Below are 20,031 nucleotides of genomic sequence, written 5' to 3'. Positions count from 1 at the left end.
TCCCTCTCTTGCATATGCATACACACTCTTTCAAAAAATTAATTAATTAAAACAATAAGAAACACAGGAAATAATGTTTTTCCAAAATGAAAATCATAAAGCTATTTTATCATAAGCTTGCAGTTAAATGTTATTTAATTATATGAGAAAATGTTAAAGATACAACACTGAATGGATAAAAGGGAATATAAAACTAAATATACAAAATATAAACAATTATGTAATACTCATATGCAAACTATGCACAAAAGAAACGGTGTTCACAATGAAGTACTTCTCAGGGAGGGAATTGTGAGTGGGTTTTTTCCTCCTTTTTTCTACACTTAAATTTTTTCTACAGTACGTATCTATTACTTCCAAAATCAGACAAATAAGGAATCCCGTAAATTTTTTAAATAACCAGAAGAGACATAAAATCCTGTATATATTTGCTGTATCAATAATTGAAGTAAGTAATTTGTTTCCAAAAAGCCTGTTCTCATTACACTCACTTGGAACTCTCTGGTCCTCTGCTACTTAAGCCCCAGATAATAAAGAATGTGTAATTCTGAATTCACTGCGGCTTCCTCCTGGCACCTAATTAAAGGAGTGACACAGCTCCCCTGGTCTTGGCTGCTTCCCTCTCACACAATGCCATAGCTAGAACAGTCCAACAGGAAGGGAGAAAAATCAATCACTTTGAAACTCAGCATAATTATCTGAAATAGACCAACCGTAGTCCTTGGAACACTACATTACTCAATTTCTTACTAACTTAACTAACGACACTAGACCAGACTAAATGTTATAAAATCAGGAACCGTGTCTTAACTTTAATCACTGTATCTCAACACCTACCCGGCACACAACAGGCACTTAGTGAATGTGGAGGAATGAATGAATAGGGGATTTATGGCTGGGCTCTGTTCTCTTCCTTAAAATTCTACTGGCCATTTTACAGCATCCTTAGTGCTAATACTATGGAAGACAGTGTGCCATAAGGCCACATTTCATTAGATATTCCATTACTGAAAGTACAAGTAATAGGCATAAGATGTGTCCCAGGAAGCAGCTTTTCTCATTATTATGGCTTAATAATTAGCAATAATTCAACACCTAATCCTCTTAAGGTAAGTACTGGCACCCACAGCTAAGGCTGAGAAAGACCAGGTAAATTTTTCAAGGTCACAAAGCTAATAAATAAATGACAGAACCAGGATTAAATCCTGTTTCTCTGGGGCCCCAAAGTCTAGGCTCTTTCTAGGGAATAAGCATCCTGTCATCTTACCCAAACAGGTGAGGAAGGTTATGGATTCTACATGCATTATTTCAATTATCCTCTTAAACTTATAAAGTAGATGACCATATTATATACCACTTTTCGGATAACAAAACAAAGAGACAGAGAGGTTAAGCAGCTTGCCCAAGGTCACATGACTCCTGATAGAGCCAAATTAGAATGAAAAACTAAAACTGTATTTTACTAGAAATCTATCAACTTCATCAAAGAAACTGCATTAATTATGCATAGTCAGCACTTCCAAGATGACTTACAACTATGATGAGAAAAATGACTTTTAAGGGAAAAACTTTTGTTTTTCTGAGTTCCTGCCTAAGCATTTTACAGTATGATAACCCTGCTTAACACCCACAGTCTGGACATTTAGATAAGAACTTAAGCTTAGGATTCCCGCCATAAGTTCCTGCTTTACTTTTTCCTGGGGAGCATTTAAAAAGAACCATTTAGAGTTAAGGCCAGAAAATGTTAGTGACCTCTGCTCCAACCACCTTACCAATAATACGTGCTTGCTACCCTGCTCTCCATCACCCAAGCATTCATGACCTGGGACAGAAGCCTGCCCTTCTCCCAGCTCATTTTACCCCCTCCATTCTAGAATCTGATCAATATTGTGACTCTTCCTCTTTTGCAGGGGGTGGGGGAGGTGGTATTGAAACTGCATCTTTAATCAAAATGACCCTGCATGGGTTTCCTTTTCCCCAAGTGCGAGCTGGGATGCTGAGGGAGCTATTGCTGCCCTCCGTCCCCATCTACCCCACCCCCCGCCCCCCACCGCCACATGAGTGGTTGTACCTTCTCATTCAGTAGGTTAGAATCTGTCCATTCTTAATTCAATACACCAGCTCCGGCTTCTTAACACAACTTTGTCAAAAGACAAACTGTCCATCGCCCATACGAACATATAAAAGTATTCAATTAATCCAACAAGCTCTCTACATACTTCTCTCCAAAATGAAGACTAATAGCCTTCCAAGTTGCAAAACCACATCAATTTGCAAGGCTGAGGACAAAAACACAATTGTACCTAAATATTTAAAAGCTATAATCAAATCAACAAATGGGTTTAAAAAAATACATTTTATCTTCCTATCCTTTGCGCTGAACAAAAATACCCACAAAACCGAATGTAAACTGGTACAGCCCCTCTGGAAAACAGTGTGCAGGTTCCTCAAAAAACTAACAATAGAACTCCCCTATGACCCAGCAATAGCACTGCTAACAATTTACTTAAGGGATACAGAAATGCTGAGGCATAGGAGCACATGTACCCCAATGTTCACAGCAGCACTCTCCACAATAGCTAAAACATGGAAAGAGCCTAAGTGTCCATCAACGGACGAATGGATCAAGATGTGGTTTATCTATACCGTGGAATACTACATGGCAATGAGAAACAATGAAATCTGGCCATGTGTAGCAACATGGATGGAACCTTGAGGGTGTTATGCTGAGTGAAATAAGTCAGGCAGAGAAGGACAAATGTCACATGTTTGCACGTATAGGAGGGATGGGCATGGAGGAGGGCACTTGTGGGGAAGAGCACTGGGTGTTATGTGGAAACTAATTTGACAATAAACTATGTGTAAAAAAAAAAAAATACCCACAAAACCAACTGGAATGCCAGGTGCAAATTTAGGCTTCTCAGACTCCAGGAGGTTTTTTTGATACTGGGACATGTGACCCCCCCAGTCCCATTTCCAAGTTCCTTCCACAGCCTCCACCTCCCACAAGGGGCTGTTCCTTGGCCATCTCTTGGGCCAAGGGGTGCACACAGCAATGGAAAAAGCTACCCTGAGGATGAGGGATGGGGAAACTCCCCATGCAGGCAGGCAGGCTGTGGAAGTGGGTTTGGGTCATTTGCACAGGGAATTCCTGCCCCAAATGTAAATCATAGGGTCTACAATGTCTCCCCCCCCCCCCCCCCCTTGCCTTGCTCCTTTGCAAAGTGCTGAGACTAAAGGAGGAACAAAGTGAGGCCCCCTGGCTCCTCCTGCCAGGATCTAAGCAGGGCGCTAGGGGGAACCCTAGCCAGCTCTCACACAAGCTTTCTATAAGCTCCCCCAGGGGCGCCTGGGTGGCTTAGTCGGTTAAGCGTCTGACTTTCGCTTAGGTCATGATCTCGTGGTTCGTGGGTTCGAGCCCCACGTCGGGCTCTGTGCTGACTGCCAGCTCAGAGCCTGGAGCCTGTTTCAGTCTGTGACTCCCTCTCTCTCTGACCCTCCCCTGCTCACTCTGTCTCTCCCTCTCTCTCTCAGAAATAAATAAAACATTAAAAAATTTATTAAAAAAATAAAAATTAAAAAAAATAAAGTAAGCTTCCCCAAAGACATCCCCTCTCACTACACTCCTTTAACCAAGACCTGGACATCCAACAAAGTACAATTCATCCCACTCCTCTTCCAGTAGTCAAGGCATTTATGGTTTGTAGTTCCAGATCTCGTTCTTTGTTGCATGTTTTCCGGTATTTATAAAAGTCCTATGAACTGGGTTAGTTCTGTTTCTCTATAGCAGTGGCTCTCAAGCAGGAACAATTTGGCCCCCCAAGAGACATTTTGCTAAACCTGGAGACACAGCTAGCTGTCTCATTTAGTGGATAGAGGCCATGGATGTTGCTAAGTGGTCTACAATGTACAGGACAGGCCTCTACAACAAAGAATTATCTAGCTCAAAATGTCCGTAGTGCTGAGACTAGAAAACTTTGCTCTAGGGTAAGAACTCTTTCAGAACAGAAAGCATGGCATTTCCTCCTTTGATCCCCACATGGTCAAGCAGAATATTGGACCTCATTAAGTATTTGGTGACTGACTGATTTGCTATCTGGTCCCACATCTTGCTGAAACGTTAATTCACACAATAACTCAATGAAAATTAGTGAGCCAGGGACTGTGATCAGCTCTAGGAATGCAAATACTAATGAGCAAGCAGAAAAGGAAGGCAAATAAACTGATACTTCTAATACAGCATCATGAAAAATGCATGTCACTACCACATACTTGTATGTTTATGTATTCATTATCTCCCCTCATTAGTCCACACACTTTAAGAAAGTAAGAATTTCTTAAAATTCTTATAGTTCCAACATCTTATATGGCAATAGTGGTAGACACATAGTAGTAAATATTTTTTGATAAACAAAAGAAATGCAATAATAGGTACAAAACATTAAAAAGAAAAAAGAAAAACAGAAAGCAGAGGTTTTAACACAGCCTGGGGAGGAAATAAGGAGTAAGAGTGGCTACCTTGATGAGAGCTAACATGGATTAAGCACCAGAACCTTTTTCAGTGCATTGTCTATCCTAATGCTCACAACAATCCTACAAGAGGCCACACTGTACAGATAAGGAAACAAACAGTGAAGGCAGACTTGCTCAGGAACACAGCAAATGGTGGAATCAGAATTTCAGCACAACAAACTTTGGGACCTTTGCTCTTAACCAGTAAATGCACTGTCAAGAGGTGAGTAAGAATTGGCCAGGTGAAGGACAAGGAGTTGTGGCCTTGCAGGAAAGTCATTCAAGTCAGAACGAATGACACCATAAGACCAACCAACACGGCCTGGCTTGTTTCAGGAACTATACCCCTTACCCGTATTACTATACCATAAGAGGAACACTGATGAAACATGATGTTGGAGAAGTAACCATGGCCAGATCATAAGAGATATAGGCAGCATTGCCTCATTTATTTAACATTGTCAGAGAACGAGCATAAGGCTTAGAGTCAAATAGCTCTAGGTTGGATAAAGGACCCAACATTTTGTCAATGGATCTCTCTGAATCTCCATTTCCTCATCCATAACAGAAAGAACATAAAGATATCTACTTTGTAAGGTAGCTACGAGAACAAAAGATAAGAAATATAAGTACTGAGGACTAAGCCTGGTACATTTTATGCATCCAGTCAGTGTTCATGATTTATTTTTGGTATTCCACATTATTGCTAATGACGTTTTTTCACATTTGTAAATCCACAACATAATTGAAGCTTATTTCAAGCACCAAAATTTATTAAACTACTTTTTCTTTCTTTTTAATGTTTTTATAGTTTTATTTATTTTTGAGAGACAGACAGAGAGAGAGAGAGAGAGAGAGAGAGCACAAGCCTGAATAGGGGAGGGGCAGAGAGAGAAGGAAACATAGAATCCAAAGGAGGTTCCAGGCTCGAAGCTGTCAGCACAGGGTCCAATGCAGGGCTTGAACTCATAACCCATGAGATCATAACCTGAGCTGAAGTTGGATGCTTCCAAGTTAGGTGCCCCAAACTATCTTTTTCTTAAACTACTTTTAAAGTAAATCCCAGGGCACCTGGGTGGCTCTGTCAGTTGAACGTCTGACTTCAGCGAAGATCATGATCTCATGGTTTGTGGGTTTGAGGGCTTTGCACTGACTGCATGGAGCCTGCTTCAGATTCTCTGTCTGTCTCTCTCTCTGAGCCCTTCCACTACTCACACACGCATGCTCCCTTGCTCTCTCTCTCTCTCTCTCAAAAATAAACATTAAAAAATTTAAAAAGAACAATAAAGTGAATTCCATAAATCTCCCATTTAACAAACATAAACCTTACATCTCATATATACAGATGGCTGTACCTGCCTCCCACCCCCTTCACCCTGGGTGCCTTTCTGTGGCCACCAGGGCAGCTGTGGAAATATCTGAAGCTTCTGATCCACAGATTCAAAAATACAGACAGAAAAGTAGGCACATAAAGCTAGACATGTTTAGAGTAGTATTTGGTTCAGAATTTGGGAAAGGAAAGATGAATGTCATGGCTTAGAGTAATGGTTGTTAGGACCCAGTGAATATACAGAATTTTCAAAGCACTTTGGTGTATTATCCTCTATCCCCCAATCCACCCGTAACAGCGATGTGCCAACTCGGCAGAGAGCTGACATATGGCCAAAGCCCTTGGATACTTGTTCAAGCCTTGATGTTTGTTCATTTTTCACAAACTGCACCTTAAGCCCATTCAGAGACTGTGACCTGGCTTCCATCTACCTCCCAGTCTATCTTCCTACTATGTTCACCATAGGGAAATTAATACCTTTTTATACAGGAAGCACATCAAGCATTTCCACACCTCCCTACCTAGATAATCCTTCTGCCCTCACGTCTTACTATTATTTGATTTTACCATCCTTAACGGCTTAATGCAAACACCTTCTCTGATTTCCCTCCTCCCAGCAGAATTAAAAGTCATGTTCCGTGAACCTCCCCAGCACTTTGCTGGTTTCTGCCGTTATAACAATCATGTATTAAACAGAGGTATGTGGCAAGCATCATTCTAGGTGCTTTCTAAATACAACCATGTAATTTTCACTGCAAACTTGTATGAAAGTATTACAAACCCATTTTACAAATGGAGAGTCTGATACATGCTGGTGAGGATGTGGAGAAATAGGAACCCTCTTTTACTGTTGGTGGGAATACAAACTGGTGCAGCCACTCTGGAAAACAGTATGGCGGTTCCTTAAAAAATTAAAACATAACTCCCCTATGAGCCAGCAATAGCACTGCTAGGAATTTACCCAAGGGACACAGGAGTGCTGATGCATAGGTGCACATGTACCCCAATGTTCATAGCAGCACTCTCCACAATAGCCAAAACATGGAAAGAGCCTAAATGTCCACGGACAAATGGATCAAGAAGATGTGGCTTATCTATACAATGGAATACTACGTGGCAATGAGAAAGAATGAAATCTGGCCATTCGCAGCAACGTGGATGGAACTTGAGGGTGTTATGCTGAGTGAAATAAGTCAGTCAGACAAGGACAGATACCATATGTTTTCACTCATATGTGGAGCTTGAGAAACTTAACAGAAGACTATGGGGGAGGGGAAGGGGGGGAAAGTTACAGGGAGGGAGGGAGACAAACCATAAGAGACTCTTGAATACTGAGAACAAACTGAGGGTTGATAGGGGATGGGGGAGAGGGGAAGGGGGGTGATGGGCATGGAGGAGGGCACTTGTTGGGATGAGCACTGGTTGCTGTATGGTAACCAATTTGACAATAAATTGTATTTTTAAAAATGGGGAGTCTGAAGCTCTGAAAGTTAAATTTACCAATGATGGTACAACTAGAAAGGGATACAGCTGGAATTCCAACCATGTGCTTTCAGCTCCTGAATCCATAAGCTTTTCTCTCTGCTATGCTGCCTCTCTTTGATGGCCCTATGTCCAGTTGGTTAATTAATTGTACACAGATATGCCTGTCCCTAGGGTTACAGCAAATCCCTTCATAGCAGGGACACGGGCATGTTCCCCTTAATAAATATGGACGATAATGTATCCACTTATACAAGATTCATAGGAGAATTAAATGAGACAGTACATTTAAAGCACATTGCACAGTGCCATGCACATTACAAGCTCCTAATAATTTGCTGGTTTTATTGTTGTTGCTGTTGTTGTTGTTGTTGTTACCATGGAAGATGCCAAGGATAAAGTCTGGCACATAGATGGTGAGCTAAAGTTTCTTTCTGAGAAGGAAGTCAAGTGGTAAGGCCCTGATGGAAGAGACAAATGCCACTTTGGCTACTATTTGGCTACTTGTTCAGAAGCAACAAGAGTTGCATAGACATTCTCCAATATTTCTATGATAGGGTCAATTGATCCCTTAATCTTTCTATTACAATGTGGATGTCACAAAAATGTCCCATCTAGTTCAAAATTTTTGCAGCTGTTACTTTCTTGCTGCCTTCCCCTATGTGATCTTGTCAAGGTTCCTCCCTGAGAAGTCATACTTGAAGTCTGAGCCAAGAGAAGAAAATCGCAAAAGTAAATGAAAGCACAGAGGGTAAAATGTAATGTGAAATTCTAATGCTTAATGAAATGCTCTAATTAGAGCATAATGAAACACTTTCCTTTGTCCTCATAGCATTTAACAGAACTTTAAATCATCCTATTACTTTACTCATTTGTTTTTGTCAGTCTCCCCGTAGTAGGAGATAAGCTGTCTCAGGGAAAGCAATCTTGTTTACTGCTATCCTTTGGGGCCTGAAATCTGGTGCACAGTAGTCATTCATTAAACGTTGGTCAACTGACTAATTGCAATGATTTGCATGTGTGTATATCTGAATATATGTATGAATTTATACATATACATGAAATCATTCCACAGTTCATAAATAAATGTGCATATCTCTATACATAAGTGCATACAGTACATTTCTGTACATATATATGTTCATACAGTACATTTGTGTACATATATATATATTTCTATTCATGCAGAAGATATTTTAGACTGGGAAACACAGACATCTATTTGCAAAAGCTGTGTCTTCTTAACATAATAAAGGCCTCTGGCTTACCTATTTAATATTTTAAAAACATACACTACTGCCCATGTAGTAACCACCCATTTTTTTTTAAAAAATGGATTTTATTAAGCATGCATACAAAAATTTTTTGACTTAACAAACCAGGATACCTTTATCTTTCAAAACTCCTTGTCCCTTGGGGCACCTGGGTGGCTTAGTCGGTTAAGCGTCCGACTTTCGCTTAGGTCATGATCTCGTGGTTCGTGGGTTCGAGCCCCGCGTCGGGCTCTGTGCTGACTGCCAGCTCAGAGCCTGGAGCCGGTTTCAGTCTGTGACTCCCTCTCTCTGACCCTCCCCTGCTCACGCTGTCTCTCTCTCTCCTAGAAATAAATAAAACATTTAAAAAAAAAAAAACAAAAAAAACCTCCTTGTCCCTAATTATTAGCTTCAGTGTAAAGAAGCAGGGGGATGAGAGCAGAGTATTGACCAGTAATGTTTCTCTGCAAATTTGGCAGGTGAAATGCTTTTAATTCTTATGGGCTTCCCAGCAGTCCTTATTTAAGTTGTAACATATACAGAAAGGTATGATTCATGACAATTATAATAATTCCACTGACTGGGTAAAGGTGCATCAGTTTGTTTGTTTTTTTTTAATTTAAGCCTATACTAATCCTGCAAGGTAAATGTTATTATCCCTTTTTATAAATAAGGAAACTAAGATTCAAAGAGATAAGGCAGCTTGCCAAGCGTACTCTCCTGCTTATCTATCTAGTCATGGCACACTCAATCCAGAAATTCTACTAATCTAGAATTCTACTCCAAAGCCCAAACTCTTTTCAATAAGCAACGGGGCCTCTACACAGTTTTACAGACGTTAATCTTGAGGGATATGTGTTAAAGCAGTTGGTTTTTTTTTTTATAGCGTGTGGACTTCAATTAGTAATTCTCAGCACACAGAGACTAGACTCAATGACAGCTAAACACACTGAAGATTACCCCAGGCTACTGACAGCAAGGGACAAATGCATCTCAGAAACGATCAGCCTGTGTTTCCCAGAATATGGAGCATTTTCCACTTGATCATGTCCTGCAAAAGAAATGCATTCTCTAAAAAAGCTTCATTATTCCTCCTCCTATCCAAAAAATGGACTCTTTCATTGCAAACCAATGGGAAGTTCTTAACTCATTTCTTTATATTTTTTGGAATGAAAGTGCTTTCTGTCTTTAAAGAAAAGAGTTGCTGGATGCTGTGCCCTTTGCGTGCTTTTGAGTCCAACAATCAATACTGTGAAGGCGAGAGAAAATTAGCCCTTATATACTTTTAAGGGGTGTAAGGTTATTTTTAAACTTAATGATAGCTGAACTCTAAAGAGAGAGAAGGAAAGTCTTCCCTCCCAGTTTAAAGAATTCAGCTGCCTTCCTGTAAAGGAATTGGCTATTGGGGCGCCTGGGTGGCTTAGTCGGTTAAGCATCCGACTTTCGCTTAGGTCATGATCTCGCGGTTCGTGGGTTTGAGCCCCGCGTCGGGCTCTGTGCTGACTGCCAGCTCAGAGCCTGGAGCCTATTTCGGAGTCTGTGTCTCCCTCTCTCTCTGACCTGCTCACGCTGTCTCTCTCTCTCTCTCTCTCTCTCTCTCTCCTAGAAATAAATAAAAATATTTAAAAAAAAAAAAAGAGAGAGAGAAAAAGAGTTGGGTATTATCTCTTTGACCTTCTTTCCAGAAGCAGGCCTGAGAAGAAGGAAACAATATGGTTAAAAAGTTTTCTGAAATTTATAGATGTTTCTGAACATTTGTAACCAACAGTAGTGAAAAAGTTTCAGTTGGCTCTCCACTGCCCCTATACTGCTTTAGAAAGATCCTAGGCAGAGCAAAGGAAAGCACTCCCGGGCCAGACCACTACACTCTCAGGAAGAGCTTCAGCATTCAGCATTCAGTCCCCACCCCTGGGGACTGAAGGTGAAAGGGGCATCTGACAGTGATGTGTCCCCTCAACATGCCCCGGACGGGGAGAGTGAGGGGAAGCCGCTGCCTTCCCTCCAATCTAACTATACAACCTCTGCTGCCAAGGACTTATTTTTAGACACTTAAGCTGAAATTCCCAGAAAGGAAGGGAAACTACAACCTCTGAGTGATCCTCAGAGTTCTGATTTCCAACCTGGTTTGTGTTTTGTTGCTCTTGTTTGTTTTCTGATTTCAAGTCTCTACCTAAAGCCCATCTCCCATTCTCCAGAAGGCATCCACAGACTAAGCCACAAGAAGAAGAAAAAGAAATAGAGCTGGGAGCTGTAGAGCCTTATGTGATGAAAATTCCAGATCCCACACTTCAAAGGGACGTGACCTTGGGGGAAGTAACTCCTACTTCTGAAGACTCAGTTTGTGGTTGGTAAGATGGGAATAATAATATCTGTTATTAGAAAGTTGTTGAGGGTTCAATAAAATTCACACAGTACCTAGCTCTTAGTAGGGCATCAGTAAGGGCTGTGTTTTGTCATGGGCACACTGCACAAAGCAGCGGGATCCTGGCTAGGTGTCCATGTTTTTCCTGCCCAAGATTTGCTCATCACTCCCTCATTAGTGATTTGTTACCAACCACTCTCCTAACCTCGGGAAGATGCCTCTTAGCTGCTTCTAGTTCTCTATAGTTTCGAACATCTGCAGCGCCCAAGAGCTTAATGCTTATTAAGTGCAAAGGACAAAGTTAGCCTGGGTTCTCCTTCCCACCAGTTATCTGCAAATCGGTGACTGTAACTCAGGCTGGGGAAGAAATGCTTCAGGTTTTACATGGCCAAAGCAAGAGTCTGCACGTCTCTTGGTGTCAGGGGTGGAAGGACCCTTGACTAAAGGCTTCAGGCAAAGAAAGGGTGTGGGACAAGAAGGACTGGATGAAAGAGATGCCTCTGAAAGGTGGTCCTAGCCAGTGACCCTGTCCTCGGCGCACCGGGGGTAAAGGACACGAGCAGGGAGGAGCCCCGAGAGGAGGAGTACCTGAAGACTCTCGCCGCTGTCTGATTCCTTCTCCACGCCGTGCCCTGTTGCAGCACGCCTTGCACGATCTCCTTCTCGTTGGGCAGTCGGTAGACTGGGAAGATGTAGAGCCAACAGAGGACCACGACGCAAAGGGCACTGGCTCCCACCGGCAGCCGGGTCCTCGGGAACTTCCACGCCAGTACTGCCATGGCCCCTCTGGACGTGTGTCGCCGGGCCCGCCCGCAGGGGCTCATCGCAGCCCCAGGGTCCCAAGGAGGCGGCCTCAGCACAGCGTTAGGCAAAGTGGCAGCAGAGGGTGCCCCCACTGCCGGCCCCCCATGCACACACACCTTTCGCTTTCTGGCTTGCAATGGCACGCACGTTTCTTCAGCCCCCACGGATCCAAAGGTCAGCGCAAGGATTTTTTTAAATGCAACTTTTTCAAGGGTTTCTTTCTAGGGGAAGTGGCTGGGGGGCGAATCACGAGCTATGGTCATGGTCGCTTCCCCTGCAGAAGGCGGGCGCTGGGGTCTGCGAGAGCGCAGAGAGCGGCCGCTGCGAGTCGCTCCCGCCGGTTCTGCAGCATCACTGTCGCCCTCGGCGCGGTCCGGGGAGAGGCTCGGCTCCCTCCCAGACAACTGGCCCGCGGCGTCCCCTTCTGAGAGATGCTCCGGCGCCCTTCGCCGCCTCTCCCCGCCTCCCGTGCTGCTGCACCGCCAGGCACCCCGCCCCCAGACGCGCTCCCCGCGCCGCGCCAAGTCCTTGGAAATTTCCACCGCGGCCCGGGACCGCTATCCTGCCCCGGGCTTCTCCGCCTTGCCCGCCAGGACCCTCGCTCCCCACCCCTCCCGGAGAAGAAAAGAACTCGCTCTCATCAGTTAATTCAGCGGCGCGCCGCAGCCTACCGCTGCGCCCCGGACTTCGCAGACAAACGCCCGGGGATTGGTGGAAATCAAGGTCTCCCCCGCCCTCCCCCACCCGCAAATTTGCCTCCTTCGACCGGTTCAGATCAGCGACGCTCGCCTGGAGCGCGCGCCTCTCCCTCCCTCCCTTGTTCTCTGGAGATAGAGGCAAACAATAAAAAATAACCCTCCACCCCCAATGTACGTATACATTTGAGTGTGGCACAGACTGGCTGATAACCTGACCCTTCGACACGCGGCCGGCGCGCCTGGGCTATCACCCCGCCACCGTCACCCTCGTCTCTCTACAACCGGCTGGTTATTAACCCGCAATGAGGCGCGAGGACGTTGTCGGCGGAGATTTATTCCTTCCTGGGCTCCCACCCCCCATTACCCGATTCCAGAACCCCGGTTCCAGCCGGCGCGCGCGCGCGCGCGCACACACACACACACAAACGCACACACTCAGATACACACACTCGGTGCTCACGGACCCGCACGCGCGCGCACGGGGAGGTGCGTGCACACCGGGATCCTCCGCCTGACTCCGCCCTGCAGGGAAAGGCGCTGCTGCATCCAGATGTGCAGCCAGCTGGTGCCCGAGCTCGCAGACCTCGGGACTTGATAATGCCTCGGAGGCGCGTTCACCTCCTCTGCCTTTTAGATTAAAGGGCCGTTTGTTCTTAGACCTCTTCCTCCCTCCACCCACAAGCTAATCGCAACCCCGACCTTGGAAAAACGCCACCAGCCTGTACTCTTCGGAGCTGAGGGACCCACAGTTAGCCATTTCAGCTCGCCCCGGCGGCCGACGCATAGCTCGGGTACCTCCTAGCGGTTGCCGATTCTATTTGCTTAGGCATCTCATGAAGCAGAAAGTGTGCAGGGACAAAGAAACCCAGCAGCCTGCTAACCGGGTCAGCTTAGTCATCACGAAACCAGAATCTAGGGCCGAAGCATCATTTGCTCAGCTGACCAGGCTGCGGCCCCCCAGCGCAATCTTCGGGGCTGCTGAGTGAAGCCCCTGGTATCTTTCTCCAGCATCTTTCTCCACTGAGAGATGAAAGTTGAGAAGTTGATGTAAAGTTATTTACCAAAACTGACCAAACGACTACCCTAGTCTCAATATTCCAACACTACTAAGGCCTCCTAGGAGAATTACCCACTGCCCTCCACGACCTGGCATACCCAAGGAATCTTTGCTATTTAGGTTAATCATCTGCAACGGGGACTTTGAAAATTCCAAAGTTATATCTTACCATAGTGGAGCCTAATAAGGATTGTTTGAAATGAAGATCACCTAAAGTCTTGCAAAGTAACCAACCCACATTCCTCTGTTCTGAAAAGGTGAGGGATATTTCCCATTGTTTCCAGGCTATGGATAAATCGCTTTTTTCCCTACAATGCAGAGAGAACACAAACCATCCCATTTCTCTTTCCTCCCCAAGTAAAATAGATACTTGCAGAGCAAATAGCAAAGAAATAAATCAACTACCAAAACTAAGAGGCTGCAGTTATGAAGGGGCTATGTAAATATTTCCTCATTTAAAGTCATGGAAATGCATCAAAGTCATGTCCTACATTGAGAGACTTCTGTGATGCAATGTGCTGTTTTTCCTTCTTCTGAAAACTAAGATTCTCCTACTTTTGTTGTCTCTTGCTTAACCCTACAATCCAACCTCATTCCCTGCTTTTACGTAACATGAACACCAAATCTAGACAGACCTTGCCCTCACCCTTCCAAGTCACATGGGCATCATTTTCAGCAGTGTATTTTTGGGTCCACCTTCTTCTTGCATGGGATGTCTTTTTTCTCCTTCCATACAAATCCAATGCATCACTAAAGGCCAACTTAAGTGGCTAAAATTTCTCCCTCAATATGTGTTCCCAGACCACCTAAAATACATGCTTCCTGGGATAAGAATTCAGTAAATGTTTGTGGCTTCTTCTCCTATTCCCTTTGATCTCCTGCTCTGAATATCTCTAGTATTTGCTGGCTCCAACAAGTAATAAGACTCTTATATATGTTGTACTGCTAGCATTTTTCATCTGTAACTTTGTCCCAACAACCGGGCAGTAAGAGTATTTGGTCTTGTATATCAAATGCTAAGCTTGTGGTTTTGATCCAAATGACTTTTAGTAGGTAACTTAGGTATTATTCTCTTTGTCTGCATCTGAGTACACAACAGGGTCCACTCAGGGACTAAACAACTTTTAAAATTCTATAAATGTTTACTGAACCAGTAAGCATGATGTGCAAAGCTATTTTATGCCATAAGTAAACATGATGGAAGGCAATTTTGTGACATCAGCATTGTTGTGGAAGCCAGTATAAGGGATAAAACCACCACAGAGTTGAATCCATGGAGAAAAGAGGAAAAAGAGAAATTCTCATTAAGGAGTCAAGAGAGACCAAGATATAGAAAGATGATCAGAGTGACTGGGACACAAGCAATTTACAAGCCAACTTGGATGTTAATGGGTATGAACACAAATATTAAGAGTCACATAGAAATCTCTCATTAATAGATAAAATAGAATTATCAATGATTTGAGGTAAAAAGAATTTTTTTTGTTTTGATGTTATCCTTCCTTCTGTCTCTCTTGTTTTCCTTGTCAGAATGGCTTGGAATGGGAAGACAAAAGCATAAGAACATGGTTTTTTCATAGCTAGTCACAACACCAAAGCAAATAGGCTTGTAGAATGAAAAGAGCTATAAATGTAGTTTGTCTAAATAAATGTATTTGCTTATTTCCACTCCCTCTTGTGATCCCACTAAAAAGATAGTAAAGGAATAAAAGAGGCATAAACTCAAAAGAACAACAGAAAAGGAAGAGATACAAAAGCAGACAAACGATGTCAAAAAATTTACAAGCAAGTGAACAACTGAACAAGCGATAACTGATTTATCAGAATGTAGGAAGCTCTGAGCTGTCAAGTGATGGTGTGTGTGTGTGTGTCTGTGCGCGCGTGTGTGTTGGCACAGGGTGGGGGTATATAGACAGAAGCCAACAAGATTCAAGCTAAATTGCACTATAGTAATCTTGAAAGGCTCAGAAATAAGAGGCAGCTGGTACTCCTGGAGGTGGAAGTGATAGATGAAACCAAATAAGAGATTTGTTTGAAAGTCTTTAAAAAAAAAAAAAAAAAGGGCAGTGAAGAGGCACCTGGATGGCTCAGTTGGTTAAGCATCATCTCAGGTGATGATCTCATGGTTCATGGGATCAAGCCTTCATTAGGCTCTGCACTGATAGTGCAGAGACTGTTTGGGATTTTCTTTCTCCCTATCTCTCTGCCCTTCTCCCATTCACACATACGGGCACTCTCTCTCAAAATATAAACTAAAAAGAAAAGGAGCAGTGAAGCCTCTAGATCTTTTCTCCAAATAGGCTTAAAACACAAGGTTACTTCTCTAGAGAAATCAAACAGTACTACTAGTAAGACAACCTACAGATTCTGATATGTACAGGTCTCCAATTAGATAGCAATATCCTTGACTAACACCCTACAAGGAAGCCCACCAATTGATAAGCTCTATTCACACAGAGCTTCTATGCTGTTTTTTACCTTCATTCTTAGATATGAGAGTCAGGATCCCCAGACATTTGAAGAGAATCCCCAACATGAACACAGACAAAACAAGCAAACAAGAAACATACACAGGAAATTGGGGGGGCAGGGGGGTGGAGATAATGCAGAAAACAAAAGAAATCTTCAAAAAAAGTGTGATAAAAACTTTTACAGAAATAAGAGATAATCCATGAACCAAGAACAAAAGGAATAAAGCCCTTTAAAATTAAAAATATGGTAAAGACACAAATACACAATTCATGGAAGAGTTGAAATACATAATTGTGGAAATACCCCAGAAAGTAGGCCAATAAGATAAAAGAGGATTTTTTTTTAAGATTATAAAACTCAAACAGAAAAATAAACATCCAACTAATAGGAATCCAATAGGGGGAAACAACAGAAAGAGGAAAGTGTTCAAAGCCATACTAAAAAAATCCTAAAATTAACAAGTCCATTAACGGCTCAATAAAGTGAATAAAAAAGACTGATACCAAAGTATACAACAAGGACATTGTAATCAAATATCTTGAAAAAAAGAAAAAAGAAAAGAAAAACCTGTGAAAGATTTAAACACACACACATATACAAAGAAGTAGAAATAATAATGATGTTAGATGGGTCAAAAGCAACATTGGGAAGTAGATGACAATAGAGTTAGGTCATCAAAACTTTTAGCAAAAATTTTTCCCAAACTGGCATTTCTACACTCAGCTCAAATATGACTCAAATGTGAAAGCAAAATAAAGACATTTTAAAATGCAAAGTCGGAAAAACTTTACTCCTATGCCCTCTTTCTGGGAAGATACTGGAGATACTGCAGTAAAGTAATAGATTTACCAAAAAGAGGGAACTAGGGATCCAGAAATCCAGGGCTTTCATGCAGAAGAGACACAAAAGATTCCCAGGGAGATAGCTGTGCCTCAGATCAAAAGAGCAATTAATTACTTTCAGTTTCAACTCAGACATAACTTGAAGTTGTAACTCCCATCCTTACAAGAAAGCTGAATAAGCTGAAAATCAACATCTTTTTTTGTACCCATCAAAGACTTGAGGTCATTGGGCAAACCACCAGCTCCAGTCTGGAGAAACAGGCAAATCCAGAGTCAGAGCTAAGACCTAAGAAATGCTGGAGCATAGATTGGTGGGAACAGCTCAATGATGATTTGGAATTGATAAAAAGTGGAATTGCTAGAGGCTGAGTGTGAACTGGCATAGGGATGAGAAACTCCTGGGAGTCAAGTGGGCATCCATGTTTTCATGAGTTTTATCTCCAGAAATCCCACCAGGTTTTCAGGGTGAAAAACTGAGAAAGATCTTCTTGGTACTCTAGCAGGGATAGAGAAAGAGTAACCATTGTGAAATATGACCAAAGATTCTCCATAGTATTAACAAGGGCACTTGTCATGTTGAGCACTGGGTATCTTTTGAAAGTGATGAATCACTAAATTCATCTGAATACTACTGAAACCAATATTACACTATATGTTAATTAGCTAGAATTTAAATAAAAATTTAAAGGAAAAGTCAATAGCAAGGGGTTTGGCAGTTTTTTATGAAGTTAAACCTATACTTACCCTATGCTCACCAAAACCACTCAAAAGTATATACTTGAGAGAAACAAAAACATAGGTCGACAAAATACTTTTGCAGGAATGTCTACAGTAGCTTTATTCAGAATAACCCAAGACTGGAAATGTCCAAATGTCCATCAATGGGAAAATGGATAACAAATTATAGTATCTTTGTATAATAAAATCTCACTCAACAACGAAAAGGAAAAAACTATAGATATATTAAATAACATGAATAACTCTTACAGAAATCACATTGTGTCAAAGAAACCAAACACGAAATAGTATATATTGTGTGATTTCCTTTATGCAAAGTTCTAAAGCAGGCAAAACTAGTACTTAATGATAAAAATCAGAAGAGAGGTTGACTCTGGGAACCAGTGAGTAGGGGCTGACTAGGAAGCAGCATCAGGAAATTTCTAGGGTGATGGAGCTGTCCCCTATGTTGATGGAGTACAAGTAACATGGGATTTATGTTTGTCAAAACTCAGTGAAGTTAAAACTTCATTTTGCTTTTTATGGAATGTAAATTTTAATTTAAAATTAAAAAGAACCCTAAACAAATATTTATTTTTATTTAACTTATTTTTTCTTATTTGCATCCAAGTTAGTTAGGATATAGTGCAACAATGGTTTCAGGAGTAGATTCCTTAATGCCCCTTACCCATTTAGCCCACCCCCACAACCCCTCCAGTAACCCTCTGTTCTCAATATTTAAGAGTCTCTTATGTTTACACAAATATTTTTTAAAAATTTGTAGCCAGTGTGGGGGCAGTATCCCACAACTGGGGGCTCTTTTATATACCCTGATGCTGAGCTGTGATTCTTAAACCTGGCCACACCTTAACTATTTATTGGGGAGTTTGCATTCTGCTGAATCCTGGGGCTGACTTACCCCCAGAAATTCTGACCCTGTCGGGGGAGGGGGTGATCTTGAAATCTACATTTCAGAATAAATTCCAGGGATGCTTAATGTACATGTGAGGGTACATTTAGATCTTGATAGACATTTTTAAGAGTCTGCTACGATATTTGGTCCCAGTCACCTTATTCATAGAGAGAAAAAATAATAATAATTGACTTCTCATCAGAAGCCATTTCAGCTACAAGATAGTGGAGTGAAATATTCAAAGTGCTGAGAGAAAAGAAATCACCAACTTAAAATTGTATGTCCAGTGAAAATATCCTTCAAAAGTGAAGGAGAAAATACAGACTTTCCCAGGCAAAACTGGGAGAATCTATCATCAGCAGATCAACCCTACAAAAAAACGTTAAAAGAAGCTCTTTGAGGGACAGAAATGGTTTCTATAAAATACCCAGGGCTACATAAAGAAACGAAGAGCATCAGAAAAGGAATTAATAAAGGTACAATAAAAACCTTTTATTTTTCTTGTTCTTAATGCATCTAAAAGATAATTGCTTAAAATAATAATAGAGAGGGTGATTATAGCATATAAATAAGCAAAATGAGTGACAGCAATGTCATAAGGACCAGGAGGCAGGAATTAGAAATACTCTGCCATAAGATACATGAAGCAGTATAGCATTATCTGAAGGTGGACTCAAACTAACTAAACATGTATACTGTAACCTTTGGGGTAGCCATTAAGAATTTTTAGAAATATGTATAATTGACATGCTAAGAGAGGAGAAAAAATATAGTCATATAAATTGCTGAAAAAAAGGAGAAAAAAGAACAACCAATCTATATTGGAGCAGGAAAACAGAGGACCTGAGATAGGAGTTCTCCCAGAATGAAACCAAGAGATCACCCATTATATCTGAATGTGTTGAAAATAGACACTTGTGTTAGCTTGGGGACAAAATACTAATAAGTATGTAGAAGACTAAACCAAAGTAAAACTGAGGCAACAACTAACTCCACATAAAGCAAAAAGTTGTACAAGGAAAGAAATATTCTGATATTCAATCCATGTTCTCAATAACATAAATAATAGATATTAATTTTTTAAAATGTGATACAATGATACTGAGTAGGGTGAAGTAAGATAGGGGGCATGTAAGATAACAAAATCTTCATTTTTTCTTAGAAAGAGTACAATACATAACTTTTTAAATATTAAGAAAAGGCAACATAAGCACAGTATTCAGAATTATGGAGTGGGGCACCTGGATGGCTCAGTCGGTTAAGTGTCTTACTCTTGATTTTGCCTCAGGTCATGACCTCACAGTTTATGGGATTGAGCCCAGCATAGTTCTCTGTACTAACAGAGCCTACTTGGGATTCTCTCTCCCTCTCTCTTCTGCTTCTCCCCCATTCATTCAAGCACATGTGCACAGTCTCTCTCAAAAATAATAATTATTATACTTAATAATTATTAAGTAATAATAAGTAAACAGCAACAAAAGAATTATGGAGTAACGACCTAAAGAAACAACAAAAAGAAATGAAAATTATTGCCTCTGTGGAATAGGGAATAAAAGATGGAGCAGGGAACACTACTTACCTGTTTATTT

General features: G+C 41.7%; 1 protein-coding gene across 1 annotated transcript in view; it reads right to left on the bottom strand.

Moving 5' to 3' along the window:
- ST8SIA1 (ST8 alpha-N-acetyl-neuraminide alpha-2,8-sialyltransferase 1) overlaps window positions 1-11,811 on the bottom strand; it is a 155,555-nt gene extending 143,744 nt beyond the window's left edge. Inside the window, exon 1 of the mRNA XM_039238594.1 lies at window positions 11,528-11,811. Within this exon, the coding sequence (XP_039094525.1) occupies window positions 11,528-11,763 (236 nt within the window). The 5' untranslated portion in view covers window positions 11,764-11,811. The remainder of the gene's footprint in view (window positions 1-11,527) is intronic.
- Window positions 11,812-20,031: the final 8,220 nt, after the last annotated feature.

This window comes from Hyaena hyaena, unplaced genomic scaffold (genome assembly GCF_003009895.1).
Source record: "Hyaena hyaena isolate Hyena2069 unplaced genomic scaffold, ASM300989v1 scaffold_143, whole genome shotgun sequence".
NCBI classification, from domain to species: domain Eukaryota; kingdom Metazoa; phylum Chordata; class Mammalia; order Carnivora; family Hyaenidae; genus Hyaena; species Hyaena hyaena.
The sequence above is the reverse complement of the archived record's forward strand: the minus strand, read 5'-3'. Positions and strand labels throughout refer to the sequence as shown.